This window comes from Mya arenaria, chromosome 7 (genome assembly GCF_026914265.1).
Source record: "Mya arenaria isolate MELC-2E11 chromosome 7, ASM2691426v1".
NCBI classification, from domain to species: Eukaryota; Metazoa; Mollusca; class Bivalvia; order Myida; family Myidae; genus Mya; species Mya arenaria.
This window is the reverse complement of record NC_069128.1, coordinates 44777553-44801684: the sequence shown is the minus strand read 5'-3', so window position 1 is coordinate 44801684 and position 24132 is coordinate 44777553. Positions and strand designations below refer to the sequence as shown.

The 24132-nt window shown below is 33.7% G+C and overlaps 1 protein-coding gene across 3 annotated transcripts in view; it reads right to left on the bottom strand.

The window, feature by feature from the left end:
* LOC128241437 (putative uncharacterized protein MYH16) overlaps positions 1–24132 on the bottom strand; it is a 97938-nt gene that overhangs the window by 4568 nt on the left and 69238 nt on the right. For all 3 annotated transcript variants that reach the window (XM_052958357.1, XM_052958358.1, XM_052958359.1), the window contains 3 exons: positions 10403–10454; positions 9929–10020; positions 700–896 (listed from right to left, as the gene is read on the bottom strand). In XM_052958357.1, coding sequence (XP_052814317.1) covers positions 700–896; positions 9929–10020; positions 10403–10454 — 341 coding nt within the window. The remainder of the gene's footprint in view (positions 1–699; positions 897–9928; positions 10021–10402; positions 10455–24132) is intronic.

The window sequence follows — 24132 nt, the reverse complement described above, 5'->3', positions numbered from 1 at the left end:
TCTAATTACAGTGTCAGACAAGTATAAAAAAGAAAATATATTGTATTCATGCTATATCATTGAAGTAATGTTCGAACACTTGTTTTTGTCTTATGTTGTGTACGGAAGGAACTGTTTTGAAACAAATGCATTCGAAAATTGGGAATTGACAATTCCCTAACGAGCGATCAGTTGTGTTTATTTCTAAAAACATATTCAGTGAAATACATGCAATCTGTCCTATGCGAACAATTATTACCTGTCATCATTTACATATTCTATAGTGCCGTATTCATTCAGGTAAAAGCGAAGTGAATGCAATTTCTTTAAAAGTATTTCTTGAAGTTGATACTTTCACTCCTTAGTTTGAAGTTAAATATCAAATGTATACTTTAACTGCTGTTATTTCACTGATCTTATTTTAATGAAAAAAATCATTCATACGCCTTGAAAGGAACATTCATACGCGGCTCAAGTTATACGTCATGTATACCTAACTAAATTCACCTATATTGAACTTCACCACTGACCTATGAAATCGTTATGATTTTTTATGCTTTTAAAAATGGCTTACCCTGACTACAACTACCCAAAACGTTCATACATAGGCATCTTTAAAGAAACGGCATTCAGACCATACCCTCTTTTTCACAACAGTAAACACTTATGCCCTCCTGAACACACTTAGCTGACTGTTAATATACATAAGATTATTCTTACTCGTAAGTATACACTGGACCATTATACAATGAGACGCCATCCAGGTCAACCATTCCTTCCTTCCCAACGTTGAACATCAACCCTCTCTTGAATACCGCCTTTAACATCCTACATAGCAGCTCGCCCTTACCCCCGGGACATAAGCGTCCTGTGAACGTGCCGCCTTTACCCGTTTTTCCGGGGTACGCATGGTGCGTCTGCAAGTATGGAAGACAAACGTTGTATTAGCCGTTATGAAATGCATATAACTTCTTAGTACAAGAATAGAAAACCATAAAATGTATTGAACATAAATATTAACTGGACAGGAGAATTGATTGCCAGATACAAACGAAGCATGATGATTTTAATTTAAGCATCCATAATATTTTTTGTGTAATGAAGGTATGTTTTTCGGCATATTATTTCTATACTGTACAATTAAGGCGGGAGGATAAAAGGAAGAATATGATTGATTCAATAAAAATGACGGGCATTGAAATATATTTTGCGTATATGGGATAAATTACGATATCTACAAGTTTAAGTATTTTAAGAAAACGTTCAGGCAAAAATAATAACAATACGTTACTGCATATAGGTTATATTGTTTAAAATTAATTACCAAAACAAAGCAAATTATGTTGGTGTGTAATTTCTTTTGACTCAAATACAATATATATATCCAATATCGAGTAACATCTATACAACAATAGATTGCACAGGGAGTCATGATGGTGCATGAGAGAGAGATTCTATATGTGTATGTATATATATAAACATATGTACATATATATATATATATATATAAATATATATATGGCCATTGTGGCATTCAACTTAGTAAACCTGAAATGTGAGATAAAGCGAACAGAAACGCACGAAAAGTGTACAATGTAATTACGTATTTTTCTGGAGACAAACATCGATTGTATTCAGATGTATTTTGTTTTTTTGCATCAGTGAAAAGATATTTCGGGACATGTAAAATACTAATACAAGATATATAACCCTACGTTCATGAACATAAAATAACTTTTTCCATATACATATGATTGCAACGTATTATTCTTAATGTTATCGAGGAATCCAAATTGGTACCTTTATAAAAAAAACGGAATGTTCTTTAATTAAATAAACTTCGGTATAAACATCGTAAATGATGTTTATGCTGTTAGGAAATATAGCCAAGACATTTGTGTAAAATTTAATCTTGTTTCTACTGAAACAAAGGATTATATATTGATGAGTTTTATTAATTCCCATTTTACCTTTGTTACATTTATAAAGTTATATTTCAATCATTTTACCATTTTTTTATGCCTGCCTTGTTAAGTTTTAGGGATGTACACTTGCATGCATTATGAAGTATTATGACGAATTTTGTTTACTGTACTGGCTAGTAAAATATGACAATTTCAATCTTCACAATCAGTTAAATATATTTTATAAAACTAAATGAGGAGAAGCAAATAACTGTCTGAATGACATTTAATGAATCTGTGCTATTGCGGAAAAATATCAATATTGGTTAATTAAAAATTGGCGCAAAAGTGAACAGGGAATATTTCCAATACTTTTTGTCTGACTTGTTTGGATGTGTTTTTGATATAATTTAAAAAATACGTTTAAACAGTTGTTTTTAAGGAAATGTTTTTATAATTTGATCAAGATCAAGATTTGTTTTAATTTCAATAAACAAATATTACTGGCAATTAATTCCAAGTAAAAACACATTATCACGCATGGAACAAACTTTCCTTTTATTCTACGCCTATATCCAAATGTTCAACTTAATAGGAATCATGTCATTCATCTAGTTTGTGCATCGTAGTACATGCAAACGTAGCATTCACTCATTTAGAGTGACATTACAATTGGTTAATTATATTCTTTGTAAAAAACTTTAGTATTATCAACTATCTTAGTGCGGATTTCATCACGATAAGTGACCTTTTATGCATGCTGAATTTCCCGTGGCAAAAAAGTCGTATTGCATGTCAATTTATCAGTGTATTTTTCCCCAGAGAGCTTTAAATGCATAGCAAACTAATATTGACACGCATGGTGACATCAATGAATATGACGTACGGTGCAAAATCGTAAACTTGTGACATATACTATTTTTAGCGTCTTGTGTCTTCTAGTGTTTTCTTAGTGTAATCGACCACAATATTCTGAATATCTTGATTTATGACAATTAAATCAAATTAGTTAATTGCAACACATCTATTCCTTTTATGCTTTTAATATAATCATACAATCCATTTATTATTATAAATACTGATGTAATTTTCTGTATACTACTACAATACACTTACATAGAGATTCGTTTAAGAATCATTATGATTGTTTAATTTCATTATTCCCCTTTTCTTACAAAAAAAACTATTTTCGGAGAGCTCCGGCTCTATTCTCCTGTACCCGACTAACAGCCCTTTAAGCTGTGTTTTACATAAACCATTTTAAAAACAATTTACGATGTATTTTGTATGAGTTTCATCACATTACAATGAAGACTTAACTAGCTTATGATTTATAACACTTTGCTGTAAATTACGTCATTTAAATACGTAATTTTGCATACAGTGTACTGTTTGATGTATATATTCACTAAATGAATTAAATGGAAAAAAAAACAAAACATTAAATAACCATATTGCCAACAAATTATATAATTTTCTACGTTTGAGTAAAACGAAATAGAAGAAAATAGTTGTCCTTGTTTATAAAAGATTAACCGCCAGGTTTCGCTTCATAAGCACGAGTGGTTCATACGCACGAGCATTTCGTGCGCATATAAATTTAAAGGCAATAAACTTTCGGGAACCGATACGTTCAAATCGATACAATTGATTGTTAAAATTGAGGTCGAACCGGGCAGTAGGCAGAAAAATGTGTTTACAGAAATGACCGGACAAAGCATGCTTTTAATCCTCTTACAGAGGGTAAGTCGTATTGAAAATACATGTATTATCATGACGATTCAAACTATGCAGTGGAAAAATCGAACATGTACAAATTAGGAGCTAATTCAGTTCGTACATAATTTGTAACCAGTGAGAAAATGTTTCTTTTGTTTTTAAAGGCCTCAATTAAAGTGTGTTAAAGGAAGTTATTTTCGCCACTTCAATATTACGTGCTTCTAGTTTTACTTTGAAAGTGAGTGTTTCGTTGAAATACTATTAAATAATATATAACTTAGGTAACATTTTTTATTAGCTCGACTATTCGAAGAATAAGGAGAGCTATACTACTCACCCAAGCGTCGGCGGCGGCGTCGGCGTCACTCCTTGGTTAAGGTTTTGCGTGCAAGCACACATAGGTTAATATCTCAGCAACTACTTAAGGTATTGCATTGAGACTTTATACAATGGTACTCAACCATCCAACCTACTTAATTAACCAAGTTTGATAACTCTACTTTGCATTTAATGCAAATAATAGGCCTTTATTATTTGACTTCGAAATTCTGGTTAAGGTTTTGCGTGCAAGCACACATAGGTTACTATCTCAGTAAATACTTGAGGTATTGCATTGAGACTTGATATAATGGTACTCAATCATCCAACCTACTTAATTTACCGAGTTAGATAACTCTAGTTTGCATTTAATGCAAATAATAGGCCTTTATTATTTGACTTAGAAACTCTGGTTAAGGTTTTGCGTGCAAGCACACATAGGTTAATATCTCAGCAACTACTTGAGGTATTGCATTGAGACTTGATTCAATGGTACTCAACCATCCATTCTACTTAAATAACCAAGTAAGATAACTCTAGTTTGCATGTAATTCAAATAATGGCCCCTTTTTATTCAACATAGAAATTCTGGTAAGGTTTTGCATGTAACCACTTTAAAGTTAATGCTTCAGCAAATACATATAGTATTGCATTGAAACTTTACACACAGGCTCCCAACCATTTAACCTTCTTTTTTAATCAAGTAAGATAACTCATATTTGGCCCTTTATTATGCGATTTAGAAATTCTGGTTAAGGTCTTGCATGTTAGCACACATAGGATAATATCTCAGCAACTACTTGATGTATTGCATTGAGACTTTATACAATGGTATTCAGCCACCCAACCTAATTGAATAATCAAGTTAGATAACTGTGTTTTGCAAATAATGGCCCTTTATTATTACACTTAAAAAGTATTGTTAAAATTTTGCATGTAACCACATTGATGTTAATATCTCCGCACATCACGTATTGCATTGAAATCTAATCTAAAAGTGATCCATGCATGTTTCGCCAAAAAATTTCAATCCTTACACTGAAAAGCGGCGGAATAGTCGAGCGCGCTGTCTCTGTGACAGATCTTGTTTTGTTTTGCGAGAAACACGAAGCAGAACGCTGCAAAACAAGTAGGTCGGGGCTACCAGGAATCCGCGTTTCTACCACGTGGCTGGAACTACATGAGCTGTATCACAGCTGTTCTTCGTTGACGTCACTTCCTGTCCAAGTGCCGCGCTCCGATCGTGTTACCTTGCCTATTGCGCTTTTCTGTTACATTATTACCTGTCAGCATCAGCCATAGTTTTAGCCATATAGTTAACATATAAAGATAAATATTATAAAAGAAATTTAATCTTCTCTCTTAATTGAACAAGAAAGATTTGAAGCAATGCTGAATAATTCTGGATTGTTTGGTTTAGAAGATTTCAAATTCAGAATGATGGCATTAAAATACGTTTTTGTAAAGAATACTTATTTAAATATTTTATAAGTTGAGTTGTTAAGAAACTGAGCACGGTGCAATCACAAGTGCTAGTTTATATGTAAATATTTTTATGAAGTGAGGTTTTAACAGTCTGATCCATAGCGGAATTGCCAAAGATGAATCGTTTAAGTTTACGCTTTCGTCTCCAGTACTAGTTCAAATGTAAAAATTGTTGTTTTATTGACTCATACGAAAGTAAAAATCTAAATCATTAGCCATGAGTGTTATCCGAATTGATTTATGCGTATACGTTATAAATGATGTTCTTTATAGAGACATTTTTGTGTATACCTCTATTATTGCAGACGCACAGTGACCAGACAACAGACCGAAGGATTGGCGGTAGAAGTGGATCTTCTCCCGGACCTACTACAGAAGTGGGTGGCCATCAATACTGAAGGAGTTCTTTCAGTTGAATTTAACTTGCAGTTTAGGAAGAAGGGATATCGTGCCTGCTAAAGTTTTCACTTTTACAATATATATTTATTTCCATTTATACTCTTATCCGAATGAAGCCGAAAGAAGACACTTTTTCAATAACACTGTTGGGTGTAGAGTCGTATAAGCTGTTTATTGATATCTTATACGAGCATGTGAGATGAATTTATTTCTGATTCAATAGATTCTAATGTTGTGTCTCATGCCATTTTTAAACTAATCGACATATGCTCTCAAATAAAACGACACATTTAGACGTGGCATTTTAACAGCAAACATTTTTATTTTTCAGCTAAACAACTACATTACATTACGGTACACAGAGCAGTTTGGTATTATATACAGAGTATGTTTCGTGTTTTCAGTGTTAGATCGTATTTTATTTCACAAAGTATATTTTCACGTGAAATAATGAAATACACTTACACTGAACAAAATCTGTTTGTAATACTGTTATGCGTATTTTTGCAGTTTTATTTATATTTTATTTACATTTCTAAACACCTCGTTATCGATTAAGCGTTTGCTACACCCGAGGGACGTCCCTCACGCAAACCTTTGATCGCTAATGACGTAGACTGTCATTCCTTCATAAACATTTATTTAACCAGTTTTTCATGCATGTACAATCCTATTAATAACTGTTCATGCACGAGTAAAAAAGCCCATGGACACGTTAACGACATAACAGTGGTCACCATTTACTGAAAACAATATTTGAAAGGTCAAAAGAGGAAACCAATTATGAGTGGTTAAACATTAGATTAAAAGCCATTCTACCAGATGTATAGTTTGTTTTATGATAAAACATGGGTTCATGATACGTGAATATCAAATCACAGTCATTTTCAGAGATTCTTCTTCTTCGTTTGTAGACTGGTCGTTTCCAAGATGGGGTGAAAACCACGCTTCATTGTTAACATGACGTGTGGAGGCTATTTAAAAGTATTAGTTAACAGTTTTGTTAATTTCCCCTGAAGTTCGTATCACAAAGTCAGACAGTTTGAAAACAGTGAAAACGTACAAAAGCTTCGAATTTATGTTCGAACAAAAGTTGTTGTCCAATGTTTTGTACCTTAACAAGTATTCAAAAAACGTTTGGGAGAATGGAATTGCCGTTTTCCTTATAAACGGTGAGTTTATTTCCAAAAAAATTCTCGATTCAAAAGTATGCGATTTTTTTTTTAATCAAATTATTATTTTGCAAACTTGAATGGTTCCGAAAGAAATATATAGTTTTAATCAAAGTTTTGTTCAAACGGAAGTAACTACAACTGATTTTAAAGCAGTTTTATAGTTGTTTTTCTACCTCATGTACTTATTATTTATATATTTGTAATCCTTACTGCATATGGTATAGTACAATTCAAGCTGTTGAAATAAAAATGCATACCATTCTCTTAACTTAAAAATGTTATTCCTTTATATTTGTTATCTAGTGATAAATAGGCAACTTAATTTAGAAAAGGAACAAAAACTAATTTGTAATTAGACATGTGTGTCGTGTACATATACTTGTAAATCTATCGTACATACAATACAACCATGAATGTATATAAACGCGATGTTTTTTATAACATTAACTGTAAATATAAGAAACTAAAGTTGAGCATTTTACTGAAAATTTTCGTTGTGTTATTCATCTCTCTATTTCTCAGGTTTAAGAGTTCATGGTTTGAGTGGTTTTAATGACATACTGGTATTTCTGTTAATGATTTGAACTCCTATCATCATTCAATTTCCATATTTCATATAAGTTTTTCGGTTACGTCGTTTCCGAAACATTCCTTATAAGGCAGGCCAGATATTATAATTGTAGATTAGACTTCAGGCAATAACTGTCGCCAAGGAAATGTCCTTATACCTATGCAATAAAGACAGTAACGAACGCAGTGTATTTTTATATTTAACATGAATGTTTATTAAAATCTAATTTGTAATTTGCAAGTATTTTGTTAAACGATTTACTGTTGTGCAAACACAGTTCGATCGACATTTGCTTTCAAATGTACTTTAATAGGGACAGGGCTGTTTAAGGGCCCCATATGGTTAAGTTTAATAGAACATGTCATTTACAATAAAGCTATTCCAATTAGTAAGCGGGGTAACTGGCTAAGAATTTTCTTTCATTCAATACAATGCATAAAAAATGTACTTGATATGTACAGTTATTTGTTATTTATATATTCATGTAGCAATTCTTTTTGCCGAGTATATATACGTATCACATGCGATATATTGTTTTTCGTACCTTATAACCAGCATGTTTGTTGTGTTTTAAAGCTATATGATTTAACATTGCTTTTATTTCTGATGGTCAAAATAATAGATACCCCACCATTCACACACACACGTTTTATTAAATAAACATTAGGACTGCTTTTGCATAATTGTCAGTATTTCAGCAAGTCATACGTTTATATCTCATTTTCTTATATGGTAAAGATTAATTAAATACAATAAATCATTTGTTATCTGTAAAGTGATATTTGTTTGATTTTATGAACAAAGGTTTGAAGACCTTTGGAACTTAATATGCTAAAACAGGAAATGACGTCATGCACATATTCAACTGTTTGTTTTCACACTCTAAATGAAACCAAATTTCAATTGAGTTTCTGACTGGATATCGCTAAGTATGCATTATACTTATAGACCGAGTAAAATGATCGGATTAATCTTATGTAAAATGTACATTTCTAAACATAACCAATTCGTGTATGTAAAATTCAAACAACTCATCGAAAGTACTCATATTACTAATCTAATAAAATTAAGTACATATTACATTAAGCTTTTAGATTAAGATCTAGTTAACGAAGATAAAATCGCTTAGTTTGTTGTTAAATTATGTTTCGTAACATTTACATTTATGTATTGGAAAAGTCATTCATTGTTGTGTATGTATTGAATGGTAAATAGTTGTGTCTTTGAAATGTGTATATTCAATATGTTAAAAGTTCATTTGACTCAGATTTTTAGGTTGCACTATGTTGACACTATATGTATGTGTACGTGGATTGACACCTTCTCCGTTTATGATGTGAACATTCACTTTTCAAAGTTCACGTTGTCTTTAATTATGTCCCTCCTTATCTGTATAAGGTATTGCAAATATATCAAATACTAAAAGCTCGTATCTTAAAATGCCCCACTTGCTTTGTTATTAGTAAATGTTTATTTGTGTATTTCGTTTTTTTCACGGGCCATGTTGCTTATTGAACCCGTCTTCAAAGATAAACTATCTAAGTATTCCGGGTTCAAGATTTCAGTGTTGCATGTAGCTAGATTTTGAAAATTGTGTTTTAAATTCGACTTGAAATATATTAGTTGGCTCGTCAATTCCTGAACTTGTTGAATGAAATATGCATTTTATGATGTTACGTGACATAATATTAAATTCGAAATCATTATCCCCGTACAAGGCGATTGTCTTTTAAGGTTTAAAATGATCTGCAAAATTAAATATATTAAAGAAAAATGGAAATAATATGCATATCGTTCTTTGTATAGATGTATTGCTTTTACTTCTTGAAGTTTTAAAACAAATCATCTTAAATTAAAAAGTTTAACATTCACAAATCGTGAATTGGAATTTAAGTAGATTATTTAAAGAAGATGTCTTGATCTCTCAGACTTATACAAAACATTAACGTCCGAGATGGGAAATTACGATAAATAAAAGGGTAGGTTAAAATGTTTTTAAGAACAAAAGCTAGTATGGAATGATACAAAATATGACATGACCCTGATATGTACAGGCTTGTAGCTTTAACTTAGCTTGGACTATGCCTCTTATTATTTAATGCCTGTTGTGTTAGTTGAATTCTTCCCACTGCCTTCGACCGATCTTGTTTTTCTATCAAAATAACGCTTTCCTTAGTTTAGAATGACTATTAAAATATATAAATAAAATCATTGTTTGCGTAGAGAATTAGACTGATTATGGCAGTATGTCAATTTAACATAGGTAATGTCCATTTGTACAAGATAATATATTTTAACAGTATTAAACTGTTTTTTGCAAATAATTGTAAGCTTAAAACACGTGATTATAAGTAATAAAAAAAACACAAAATGATTACCGTCTGAATGCCATCCGGGAATTTAAAAACCAAGTCAATCATACACCAACCGTTTTTATCAGTGGTTTTCTTGACTGTTCCAATTGGAGTCGCTATAAAACAAAATGACATAAAAAAATGTAAGCTCAATAATGGATTTAAGCATATCTTGCTAGTACAGAAATGTTTTGTTAGTAGCAACACAATGCTTTAAACAATTCGTGTCAAGCGGGTCGATGCACCGCAAATCTTATTGCTTAAAACATTGATTTTATAAATGACATAAAAACAACATGATACAACAGTTACAACAGTTAACAACAGTTAATATTATCTAAATACTCACAACAATTAATTTTCACCAATCCATGCAATGAATAATACATAACATAATTTTCTTAATATTATTTTGCACTATGGATATTTTAAAAAGAATTGTCAAATCATTAATGTTTTGTTACCTGCTCAATACGTAGTTAATACAAGATAACTTACACTTCATATAGTTGTGCAGGGTTGAAAGCTGTGCCTTGACAACTGCTCTTTCCTTAAAGCAGAAAAAATATGGAAGACTAAAACTATGCATTTATGGTATATGCTACGCATTTTAATCAATAGATTCATAATATGAAGGTATACTAAACATATTAGAGAATATACTTTATCAATAGAGCAACATTTATACAAGACCAGTGCGTTTAACTTTACACCACGCATATGTTTCTGCTTTGGATTCGAAATGCAAACCTCCCTAAAATAACACACACCGGTGCACCTACACAATCCAACGCGATTAATCAAACATGTTCACCCTTAACAATTCTACAATTACAAAACGAGCATTAATATAAAGCATATTTCACCACTCTCGTGGGTTCAAACACCTAACCCTTCTACAAGTTCGTGCATCAGTGAGCTAACATAAACGCCTATTGTACCACTCGTTGGTTCAAACACTTTACCTTCATACAATAACTTACACCGGCTACCTGTCACGCCTTGTTAACCTCTCGGGGTTGGAACACCTAACCTTCATACAATAACTTACACCGGTGAGCTAGCTGTCACGCCTTGTTAACCTCTCAGGGGTTGGAACACCTAACCTTCGTACAATTACTAACACCTGTGCGCTAACTATCCTACCCATTTAACATCTCGGGAGTTCAAACACCTAACATTCCTACGATAACACAAACAAGTGCGTTTCATCTCACGCCTATGTTCTCGCTCGGGGTTTCAACACCGAATACTCCTATACTTTCACAAACTAGTGCGTTTATGATCACGCCCATGGTCCCGCTGGTAGATTCGAGCCTCAACCTCGACTAATTACACAAAAACACCGCGTTTTATCACACCTTTTTCCACGCACTTGGCTGGAACGCAAGAAATTTCTATAAATATAGGACAAAATTAACTGAAGATAATGACAACGTTTTTTGTTTACCATCTGTGGGATATAAATAATTCATAAAAACGATTGAAAGTCAACCCATTGATTTAAAATTGAAAATATACATTGTCCATTTTTTCATTTTTAAGAACTAGTTAAGCACCTTCCGTCATTTACCAATGAAGTATTGTATTAGTTAAAGCTTTCCAATATGGTATTACAAATTAAATAGTATAATGAGATTTGGTCGTTGAAAAGCCAAAGCCAGCGAAATACACTTAACGGACACATTTCTGTTATTTCTAGGTTAGTCGATCTTTATTATATTGTTCAAATTATGAAACTTACAATTAAGCATTGTCTTATATTGGTTAATGTTGAAAGAGACATTGTGTTTAATTGGCATGTGAAAACTTGTCTATTTAATGTTGTTAGTAAACTAGTTGCTGTACTAAATATCACAGTATTATGGCCAATTCCCATGTACATCGAATTACTTTACAGTACAATGATGTGTTATATATATTAGGTTCATATTATAGGTAAACTTATTGTTAAATGTATTGCTGTGGACTAATACCAGCACTTAAGGAATCGAAAACAAACTGGGCAAATCTCTGTTACTTCCAGCTGAAAAAAAACACTACAAAACAGTTGTCCATACGACCCGCTTACAAGCACGCCGTATGTCTCGCTAAAATATAATATAAGGGGGGCTTGAACCCCAAACTCAACACCATTGCACCAAAAGCTAGTACACCTAGGTGTCCGAGCGGGGTAGGAGCACCAAACCTTCAAACAATAACCCCAAATCAGTGTGTCGTCTCCCCGCGTATGTTCAACTGCTCTGGGAGTAATCAAACTCCCCATCTCACACAAAAATCAGTGAGTTGACCGTCTCGCCCATCTTTTCATCCGGTTTAATTGTTTAAAATCTTTAAATCCCACAGTTAGCTCTGGCTTTATCTTGATTTTCACATATGTAAGAAAATGAAACTGTGTTTGTGCATTGTTTTAGTTTTAAAATAACTTTCTCTCTGGATCCGCAGCATTCTTTTTCTGAGTTTAACTAGCAAGTGAGCAAGATATAATGCCATTATGTCAAGCAAATTAGAAAGGTTTTAAATAAATAAACTTATGAACAGACTACGTATGTTATCGTACAGAAACGTGCAGGCATGGCCTTGTACCTTATGTATCTTTTCACAATGCAATCTTAATAGGTATTGGTAAACATACATATTGTGTAGGTGCTTTACTGATCAGCATGTGATCTACAAGTTTTACAATGCGTTGCACTTTATCGCGCGAAATTGGAAATATATCATTTACAGCGTGTAGTTTTTACGAAAACAATGAAAACATAGGTTAAATGGACAAAGGCGAAAAGTGGTAACTGGGTCATTTTTCTATTATTTGTATAAAACTGTATCCGGTATATGTTATTTTTATTATTTAAGATATCATCTTTAAAAGTGGCGAATATTTTGTTTGTAATGTAGATATAAATTATTTTCAGAAAAAAATGAAACAAAAATGTCTTTAAACATATTTCCAAAACTGATTTCTCCCGTTTGCTACCACTTGGATTTGAGGTCCCGGCGGGGTTATGACAAACTCTAAATGGAGAATTTTCAAAATAAGCCGAAATTGGGGAAAACAGTCTTTGAAAAATAATCAACTATTTAAGGATTGATATGCGCTGTTGATGTTACTCTCTGTGTAGTGTTGAGCTGGTTAAAGCGTGTGGATTACATTTTTTTTCATATTATGAAAGTTACAACAAAAATCCCTTATTTAAACGGGCCAGAGAGGTTTAAAGAGGTCAAGAGGTTATCAATAGTGTGACGAAAATAACCGGTAAAACCTGTAAAATATATAACGTTTCCTTATTTTACTCACGAAGCCAAAAGCATGTTCATATTTAGGAACATGGTATTCAATAAAACATGAGGAAAAGCATGAGACAGACAACACGTCCGATCTATATAGACAATTCGAAGATCAAAAATTGGAACATTATGATCATACACATGAGCATCTCGCCAAAACAAAAAAGAAAGGGAACTTGCATCATCGATAATAATAGCGCTTGTCTCAAGATTTTTCCTCAGTTCTGCATGTAATATGTACTGCCTCGAGTACACGGCTGGTACCACGTGTTTCTGACAAAAAATATATATACAATCAGCCTTAGTTGCAGAATGCGTACTTGACTACATGAAACTAAAACATTTACTATTACTAAATAAAGCATCAGAATGCACCAGATTGCACCAGGGTTTTCAAAGTTTTCAGAGAGAGCATGTCCCAGACACTCCCACCCCAGCACAATGATAAATCCAGATGAAAAGAAGGCTAGCTACGCCTCCGCCTACGATTTTGTTAGTGAAATGCATGCCACAAGCTTTATTTAATGTTTTGGCTAAGCCTAGAGCTTTATCTCTGCAGATCTTTGCTGATACTATATGGAAATATGCAGTTTAATTTGTATACGAATTTTCAGAAATTAACTCGAAACATCCCCCACTGTCGCGTGAAACTTCACATGCATACACGACATCACAGATAATTTATTAAAGGGGGTTATACAAAAATAAAATTGATAGGTGAGAGACTTGATCAGGTTTACATCAAAAACCAAAAATATTTGCAGTCTAGCATATACTTTTATTACATGCTTACCCTTGTTTTCCGTGTAATATACCCATTACGAATATCTTTATCTTGCACATGTGTAAGATAACCTATCAGGCATTTCTATAGGCCAGACTAATCACACGCAACCTAGATATCCCTCCGCATTGTTTGTAAACAAAATGGTTTAAATGCCAACAAATACTTACCGTAATAATGAGTCTGTAAGACTTCCGGGAGAGAAATGGCTAAAGAATCATAGTGCCAGAAAGCGTCTTGTAGAAAAACTTTCTGATAACAATGTTCCGCCAACCAGATAATGCAGATTTCTATTCACAGAAATATCCAGTCAGTCAACAACTACAGCCATAATAGTGACAAACACCACAAAAACATTTCAAACATCTCCATCTTGACCAACACAAGCAATATGCAACCAAAGCCATTTGCTGTCAGCTGTCGGTTACCGAAAACACAAATACGAATTCCGCAGCACAGGCATCTCATTACACATCACATGGCGGCTAGAACATCATGTTCTCTGTAAACATTCCTGGTGGAAATTAACTTTTTCAACATCAACATCCATGCAGTACAGAGTAAGGCTTCGCCGTTATCATCTGCATCTTGTGAACACCATGTACACTAAGAAAACGCTGCAAAATCATCGTAGAAAGCGACAGCGAATAACTTTTAAATCCGTGCACACAGTAAAACTTGACAGACCGATGTAGGTCACATAAACCGCGTAAATGCATGTACTCTGAGTGTGACGTCATCAAAGTGTGTACTTATTGTTTGTTTTTTTGGTTAAACTCGTTCGTTATTCATGTTGTTAGATATTTTACTACACGTTTTTATATTTGTGACTTGTTAAGCGCTTTATCAGATTTCAAAACTTGATAACTGCTAGTTATTTTTGTCATTTTAATTTGGAACTATTTATATGGCGCATCGTTGACATTCTACTCTGAGTACTTTGCCTGTCAAACAATCGGTTCGGAAAGTGGAACTTAATTGGCAATAAAAACACCGTTTTAAGCATGTGATAAAAAAAGATCTGACACTCGTTGTCATTTAATTCCAGAATGTTATTAAACTCGTCCATGAAAGTTGTTAGTAATCTCGCCAGAGGCTCGCTTACTAACAAATTTCATGAACTCGTTTAATAAAATCTTGTATTAAATTACAAAGAGTGTCAGATCCTATATATAATAACTGTTTTATATCGACGCTGTAGAGATAAACAACGTCATAAGGACATTATTTTTCAGTTAACTGAAACTCTTTATCCAGTACCCGAGGATTGCTCCTTAATCGACATGTAAGGTTAATGAAGTGTATTGTCATAACGTTCACGAAAACACGGTGAAAGATTTTTTTTAAATGAAAATGAATATTGTGGTATATATTTAATTGCAAAATATACAATGCAATTAAGACAGTGTGAAAATGACATTTTGGTAAACAAAATAATTGTATTGGTCGAAATTCATCCGACATACTGCGTGACAAGGATTGATGTCCGTTTTGTATATTTATGTATTAAGTGTTTTTATATTAAACAGCTAAACACTATAATCAAGGGAAGTAATGTTTAACCATCTTTGTAATCTGTTTGTGGGATAGAAAATATGTTCATGTACAAGATAGATACATGAATTGTTTACGTTTATCTATATCTGGGACGAAATAATTAGTTTCCATTTTGAGTTTTATATCAGAGTACACATTACCACAAATAAATATGTTCCCACTGCTGTACTGCCATACTGTTAGACTGCTAGCTTTACATCCATCATTTCCAAAGATGCTGCGTTCATCGGATAGTATTTGCAATTGCAGAAAAACCGTTTATTTAAGGAATGAAAGTTGACGTGTAAATATTTTCCCGTTATACTGGTGTTTCTTTGACGACTTAATTAAGTGTATGCATCTGTTTATCAAATTGCTTGTATAGAGGTATTTTATAGCATTGTTTTTAAATTATTAAATTCGACTATGTCCTGAGTTGCTTTCCGTAACTCTTCTACAAACACCTATCCTCGTCATAGACATATAGGCGAAACATAAGGCTTGTACTTTAATTATATTATCAGTACAAATAAATTTATTGCAATGCGTTTATGGTAATTCTAATTTAAATGTGTATTATGTTTACCAAAAGAAATAATTTATATAAGCACTGAAAATGGTTGACTTCACGTGAACAAAGAATGGGAACACCTTTCAATTACCAACACGCTGGTTGAGACATTGAAACTAAAAAGATATACAGGACTTGTGTGACAGGTGAACTCTTGTGCCATGCAACACCACTTTTTTGTAAATTAAGAAGTTGGGCGGGGAGGGTGCGGGAGGGGTATCCCCTCCTGCCAATTGAAACCATGGCGGAGCGCAAGATTATGACTGAAAAGATCAATGGACGGTTGCGGTCCGACACCATGTGAATGATAAAGATTGTATTAATATTAAAATATTTAAAATGTAAAAATATACGACCAAAAGTGGATTATTTGTTTATTATATGTATCATAGAGTACACAGTGACAAACACATTTTTAATAATTCTCAGACCAAGAGATCACCCAAGGGACCGAATCGCCCCAATCAAATAGCTCGACTGGCCACAACTGCATTCCAAATACCAGGTAACTTAAATGCAACACCACTTTTTTGTGGCAGATGCTATTAAATTAAGAAGTTGGAAGGGGAGGGTGCGGGAGGGGTTCCCCTCCTGCCAAAAAAAACCCATGGCGGACCACAAGATTATGACTGAAAAGATAAATGGACGGTTGCGGTCCAACACCATGGCATTGTGAGCTATTGTGACTGTAAAGATGAATGGTTTTGCTTTGATCCACAGATTGTGTGAAAGATTGCAAATAAATAGTGCCGAGTGACCCCTCGTGCCAAGCAACACTATGGGAGATGAGAGATTGTGACTGAATAATTTGTTGAGAGGAAGGCTGACACCATAAGAGTGCAAGATTGTGATTGAAAGACAAATCGGCAAATGCGGGTTAATGGTTTTGCGGTCGGCCACATATCGTGTGAAATATTGTAACTAAATAGTCAGTCCAGGGTGTGGAGAAGGCGAACCATCCTGCCAAACAACCCCCATGACTGAGTGAGAGTTGCCATACCCTTACAATGAAACAACATGGCTTTGTGAGAGAATCATCAATGTTACTGAAATACACTTACTTTACAGGTGCACCTGTATGTTATCAAGCTGTGCAATTCTTTATTCATACGTTCTGTTCTACATATATTTTAAAACTTTAAAATGGAGGTGCACCTCTTACATAAACACAACTGCACCTCTATATTTAAGATGGAGGTGCACATCTTTAATATACAACTGCACCTCTATATTAAGACCGCCATGCCTTTTCTTAGGCCTGCACCTTAAACAATTAGGTGCAACTCCATTTTTTTTCAATTTACATCACCGTTTAGTAATTTTTCACCCAAATGGTAAGTCAAACTGTACTGGCTTGCTCACACTCAATTTCATGGTCAAGTTTGTTATAAAATTGCCATTGTGTCGAAATTTCTGCTTGTTAATAAGTAAAATGGTCTAATTGAGATGCCTAAAGAAGTTTGTGTTGTTGACAGTAAATACTGTAAACACTCTCTGCGATTCACTCAAATCTGCATGCAATAATGCACCAGTCAATTGTACCCCCTCCCCCCAGGTCCGGGGAGTAGTGGGGACTTTGACATTTGGTCCAGCCAACCCTGGCTAAAATCCCTGCCCTGTTGGGACGAACTGATTGTAAGGTCCCCGCCAAATGCCCCTGCACCCCAGGGACCCTAGGTAAGGCCCGTTCCCCGCTATATTTAAAGCGAAGACAAAACAACCGCATTCACTCGGCACTGTTGGCCACCTGAAAGGTAAACACACGGCCCTTTCCCCCGTCTATCTCCTGTATACCCCCGGACCTGGGGGGGGGGGGGCGTGGTTACATTTGACTGGTGCATAATACCCCAGCTTCTCGATAAATCTTAAGCGTAACGGACTAAAAAGCTTGAACCTGTTATAAAATATTTCCATAAATTAGGGCGAAGAAACATGACATACAAAATAAAAAAGTCATGTTCATACAGTGTACTAATGCTCAATAGCAATATGTTTGGTCATAAAGAAGTTGTGTTACTATAGTTTAGATTTCAGTGTAAAACACTTGTAAATGGGATGTATAAGATTAGCACAAATTACAGACTTTTTTGTATTTCAGAATGCATCCATGCCACCTGGTTTTTGACATTACTGCTGTGGACAGATTTTCAGCAATGCAGGTATTGCCATGTTATGTATTAATGGAGGCAATAAGTTTGGAAATAAATCAGACTTTTGTCAAGGTTTCCCTGAACTAAATTGCCAGTATGTTTCTTGCTCTTTGATATTAACATTCGCTTGTTATGACATCATGATTAGTGTTTATTTCAATAGCTCATTGATGAACTGTTTCTTTCCGAATTAAATTTCTTTCATGCCGTTTTTGTTGCAGCTTTGAGATAATATCATTTTCTAATAAAACTGCTGACCTTTATTGGTCTTTGGACTGTATTGTGCATCTATTCGTACATTTTGTTTGCTCTTTTAAGCAAACATTGCACTAATTGCAAACTAGTATCACAACTTACTACACATGATGCAGAATTATGTTTCATTTAGTGTGCATATGATTTTAAGCTGATGAAAAACATCTACTTAAACAATCACAGCAACACAATGAGATCCCTATCTAAAGAAATGTTGCTACTTTTCATTCATTCATACTGTCAATCATTCATGAAAATATTTATTTACTTGAAGTTAATACATTGAAAAAAATACATCTCTGATTGCAAAAGCAATAAAAAGTGATCAGGGGGATTGATATAAGTACCTTTTCCCTTTATGCATTAAAGAAAAAACCTAAATACTCTCAAAATGCCTTAAAGGGTACACCAGATTGGCACCAAAAATATTATTTTCTGTAGCGAATCTCGGTACAATTGTTTCATAAAATTTGATCAAAACGTTCAGTCTGTGAGAGTGCAGCTTTAATAAATTAAAACACTAATTTATTGTTTATTTAATATAGCCATCCTGGTTGCTGAAGCCACAGAGGTATTTTCAAGGACAAGAACCAATACTGATCAAAACAGGGTCTAGTGATGGAATTCCATACCCGTTCTTGGCAAGGATTTTTTAGAAAGGAATAGTGTCTGCAAGTAAGAAAGATTTCTAAGAAAGTCTGGTTTAAAGGCTTTTAAAATGCATCTGGGTACTCGATTAGTAAAGATTAACCTTTGAGTTGTTAAAAAGGTTATTGCAAATCGACCAAAAGACTATATATTTAATATTTTTTGTCATATTTTTTTTGGAATTAATGTACTTTTCTGCACATTTATCGCATTAATGCACCAGTCAATTGTAACCTTTGACCCTCCAGGTCCAGTGGTAAACCGGGGAAAAGGGCTGTGTTTTTACCATTCAGGTGTCCCTGCAGTGCCGGGTGAATGCGGTGGTTTTATCTTGGTGCAAAATATAGCAGTGCAGGGGCATTTGGTGGGTATTTTAACATCATTTCTTCCCTGCAGGGCAGGGATTTTACCCTGGGATTGCTGGACTGAAAGTCAAAGTCCCCGCTATTCCCCGGGCTTGGGTGGTGTTTACAATTGACTGGAGCATAATTCCTACATAAAAGGTTATGTATGTCTCAAATGAGTGTTTACAGGCATTTTTCATACTTTTACAGTAGAAGAAGATAGTCTTATTCTGTGTCAAACATTGATTTTGTGTCTTGCTTGCAGAATATGATGTGCCAATAAGCTCCAGTTTGCTGCGGCTTTTCGCCCATGACAGTGGTCCTGCAATCTAGATCCAGGAGTTGCAGCTCTGAATCTAATATTTCAGAATGAATATGTAAGTTAACTTAAGTTGTAGTACTTGTTTATGCGTAAATTATTCCAAAGAGTGAGATTTATACTAATCAGGTGTAAATAAGCAATTTATAGACACTGGTTAAGAGCTGTAATCTTAATTTTAAGGCAAATCTAGCCTTCAAAACAGATACTTTAAGCATTTTTGTTTTAAAAACTTAGCATAATTATGCTATCACTGCATTTTCTACATCATGTAGCCATCTCATACATGAAAACACTAGCAGTTGTCATGAATCTTTCAGTTTTGGTGTGGGTTTTTTTGCCATTTCCTTTGCTGCGCCATTTGTCCCTGGAAGCATTTCAGTTTGGCTGTATGTCGTTTTTTATATGAACGCTAGGCTGATAAAGTGGAAAAATCTTGTTTTGCTTTGAAAAAATCTTAATAGAGTAGGCAGGCCATTTTTATGGTGCTGTCTTATATATATATATATATATATATATATATATATATATATATATATATATATATATATATATATATATTTATATATATATATATATAAACTTTACTTGGTCAGATTAATCCAATGCATGGGGAAATAATGGCTCTTTAAAAGTTTGCGGCTTACCGATTGATGGAAATGGCTATTTCTGCTTTTTTATGAAAACACCACAGGTGCTTATACTCATTCTAAAAGTGTTTAATATATCATTGCCAAACTTTCAGTATGTGTTGCATACAGCCTGAAATTGAACTATAGAAGTTTTGAAGTCTGTTTCTGCAAAAATATTATATGAAAATACTGTTTTGAAGATATACATTGTAAGCTTGGTTAGTGTCTATATAAAACATATAGGTAGAATAACTGTGGTCTTAGGCCATATTTACATATTTTTAACAACGGTGACTTCATTTGTTAGTGTGATAGTCTCTTCATCTGCGTCAATGTAAACAAATTGACCCTTGTTTATTATATTCTGAGTTTCAGATCAGAATTCATCTATAGTACCGTATTCACCAGTAAGGTTTATCCAGGATACCAGAGTGGCATCTGGGATTGATCTCTTCAGTAAGTTGGATTCACCAGTAACGATTTATCCAGGATACCAGAGTGGCATCAGGATTTGATTGCTACAGTACTGTATTCACCAGTAACATTTTATCCAGGATAGCAGAGTTGGCATATGGGACGATCACTTCAGTACCCTATACCAGAGTGCATTATGTATCTTGGATCGATGACTTCAGTACTGTAATCATCATGAACAATTGAAATAAGAGACAAGAATTGCATATGTATCAAATGCAGAGAAATATGTCAGTTTTCTTGGAGAGTATTCGCCTATCAATAGATCAATACATCATAGTTTATTACAGTCATATTATCAGTAGGCTGCTAAACTCTTGCTGGGGGGGGAGGGGGCATTTTCCATGTCTAAAATACAGTGACATTGTTAAAATTAAAACAAAGCCTAATACCTGCTGAACAATTAAGTGTATTGGCAAAGTATATACTTTTTGTAGTTTTAAACTGAATGAGCTTATGAATGAGCTAATGTAGGTATGATGTCACCATTGCATCATATGTTCTTCCGTTGTGTGGAAAATTCTCAATAAAAAATAATGTTTTTATGACTGATAGACATGTTTTCACATGCTCAATACACTGTAAATCCAAAATATCATTATTCCTGAAACTTTTATACCTTAAGTATCTATTATTGCTTGATTTATCATTTAGAATAGAGATTTAAGCATAAACTGCTGCACTATAGTTGAAAGGTCATTTTGGAAGAACTGTCATGGTGGACTGTGCAATTTTGAGAGTTTGTTTTTCAAGTGGAGAGATTTTTCTTAGGAATAACTTGACCCCTCTGTTTTATTAGCTTAAAAGGTAATTTAAAGCTTGTTCTTTAAGAATATATATGTTTATCATAGTCTGCATTTGCTCGAAATGCCTTTAAATGTTGTCTAAAAATAATCATTTCACATTGAATTATAGAGGAAATGACAATGGTGGTGTGTAACCTAAAAGGGACCAAACTGCTTTGTTTAAAACGTGTCATTTTTGGCAAGAAATGATTTGCTTTTCACTATTTCTGGCAATTTTTCACAATTAAATGCATTTATCTTGCCCGGTTTGATCAAAATATGGTATTTCCTGGTTTTCACAACTTTCGCCTATTTTTTTAAAAAATTGAGTCGTCTGCAATATTACGAGCACTGAAAATGTCAAAATTTTGGTGAAAATTTGACTGCGAGAACTTGAAATGTGTGCAAAGATGTGTAGAACTGCCCCATTTGATGCTTAGAATGCCATTTGAGTCCAGGTTCAGTTGAAAAACTTTAAATAATGGCATTTTTGGCCAAAACGCCTTAGAAAATACAGACCCACAGGCACTTGGGTGACAGCCAGTGAAACTGGAAAACCTGACACAGAATATCAGATTGAGCTAGTTTTTGGGTGTATTTATGTATGAAGGACTAATCGAAAGTGTTTTTCATTAAAAAAATGCAGGGACAAGTTTAGTTGTAAGCATAATTATTGTACATTTTTGTTCGGATAATGTTGTGAACAGTTAAATTGCTTCATTGTGCATATATTACAAGTTTACACCATAAATATATATGTACCAATAACAGTAACTTTTTTGTTGAATAATCTATGGGCTTGTTTTTAGCTCACCTGAGCACAAAGTGCTCAAGGTGAGCTATTGTGATCGCCCTGTGTCCGTCATCCGTCGTAGTTGTCCGTCGTCGTCCGTCATCAACAATTTGACTGTTAACACTCTAGAGGTCACAGTTTGGGCACTATCTTAATGAAACTTGGTCAGAATGTTACTCTAAATAAAATCTTGGAAGAGTTCGATATTGGGTCAGCTGGGGTTAAAAACTAGGTCACCCGGTCAAATTGAAGGAAAAGCTTGTTAACACTATAGAAGTCACATTTATGACTGTATCTTCAGGAAACTTGGTCAGAATGTAAATATTGATAATCTCTTGGTCAAGATCGAATCGCGGTCAAGTGTGGTCAAAAACTAGGTCACCTGGTCAAATTGAAGGAAAAGCTTGTTAATACTCTAGGCCCCAATTTCTCGAAACTTCTTAAGCTTAACAGGCTTCAGTAGCTTTTAATATTTCAATTACTCAAAATACATACTTGAATGGAATTTTGATAAATGAAAAATGGTTAAATTAACTAATATATAGATAATTCCTATCTAAAGTATTAAAACCCTTAAAGAAGTAAATATTATCCAAATTATTGAAAATAATGAGTTAAGCTTAATCCTGTTATAAGGGACTTAAGAAGTTTCGAGAAATTGAGGCCTGAGGTCTCATTTACGTCTGTATCTTCCTGAAAGTTGGTCAGAATGTTTTTATTGATTATGTCTAGGCCAAGTTCGATCTTGGTCATGTGCGGTCAAAAACTAGGTCATTAGGTCAAATCATAGGAATAGCTTGTTACCACTCTAGAAGTCACATTTATGACTGTATGTTCATTATACTTTGTCAGAATGTTTATATTGATTGACTTTAGGCCAAGTTCGAATCTGGGTCATGTGCAGTCAAAAACTAGGTTACCAGGTCAAGTTATCGAAAAGCATGTTAACACTTTAGAGGCCACATTTATGACCATATGTTCATGGAACTTGATCAGATTGTTATTCTTGATGATCTGTATTGGATTAGATGAGCGATACAGGGCCGTTAGGACCTTCTTGTTTTTTTTTTAACTGTTATAGATGTATAATTCAGTTTAAAGACTCATACTTTAAATAATTAAACATTTTCATACTTTCTGCATACATCGTTCTATTCAATGATGGAATGGTGCTTACAACATCAACTACAGGGAATTTATTTTAATTTCAAACCATTTTTCCAGGTTATTTGCAGAACCTTAACAATCTAAAATATACACAATGCTGTTTCATATATTAAAATAGTTTAGTACAGGTTAATTGTCAGATAACAGAAATAATTAGTTTTAAGTAAACTCAATCTGTTTCGTTTACCTACTTAAGTTTAAAGTAGGAATTATTTATGTCATATAAAATGAATTATTAAGTATGTCATATAAAATGAATTTTGCCTTTGTCACTTGTTTACCTAAGAAAAAATGTACTGCATTAGCAGTTTCTGCAGTTGATAACATACCTAGAGCCCGTCTAGGGCAGTGCCTTATTTCATATTACATCTTTAACCGCTCACATTAGAAAGATATTTGTGTTTCGTTTAATAAAAAAGTAACACAACGAAATCACCTTTTTAACTGTCTTTATTTTACTTTTTCCTAAAACATCTTTTGTA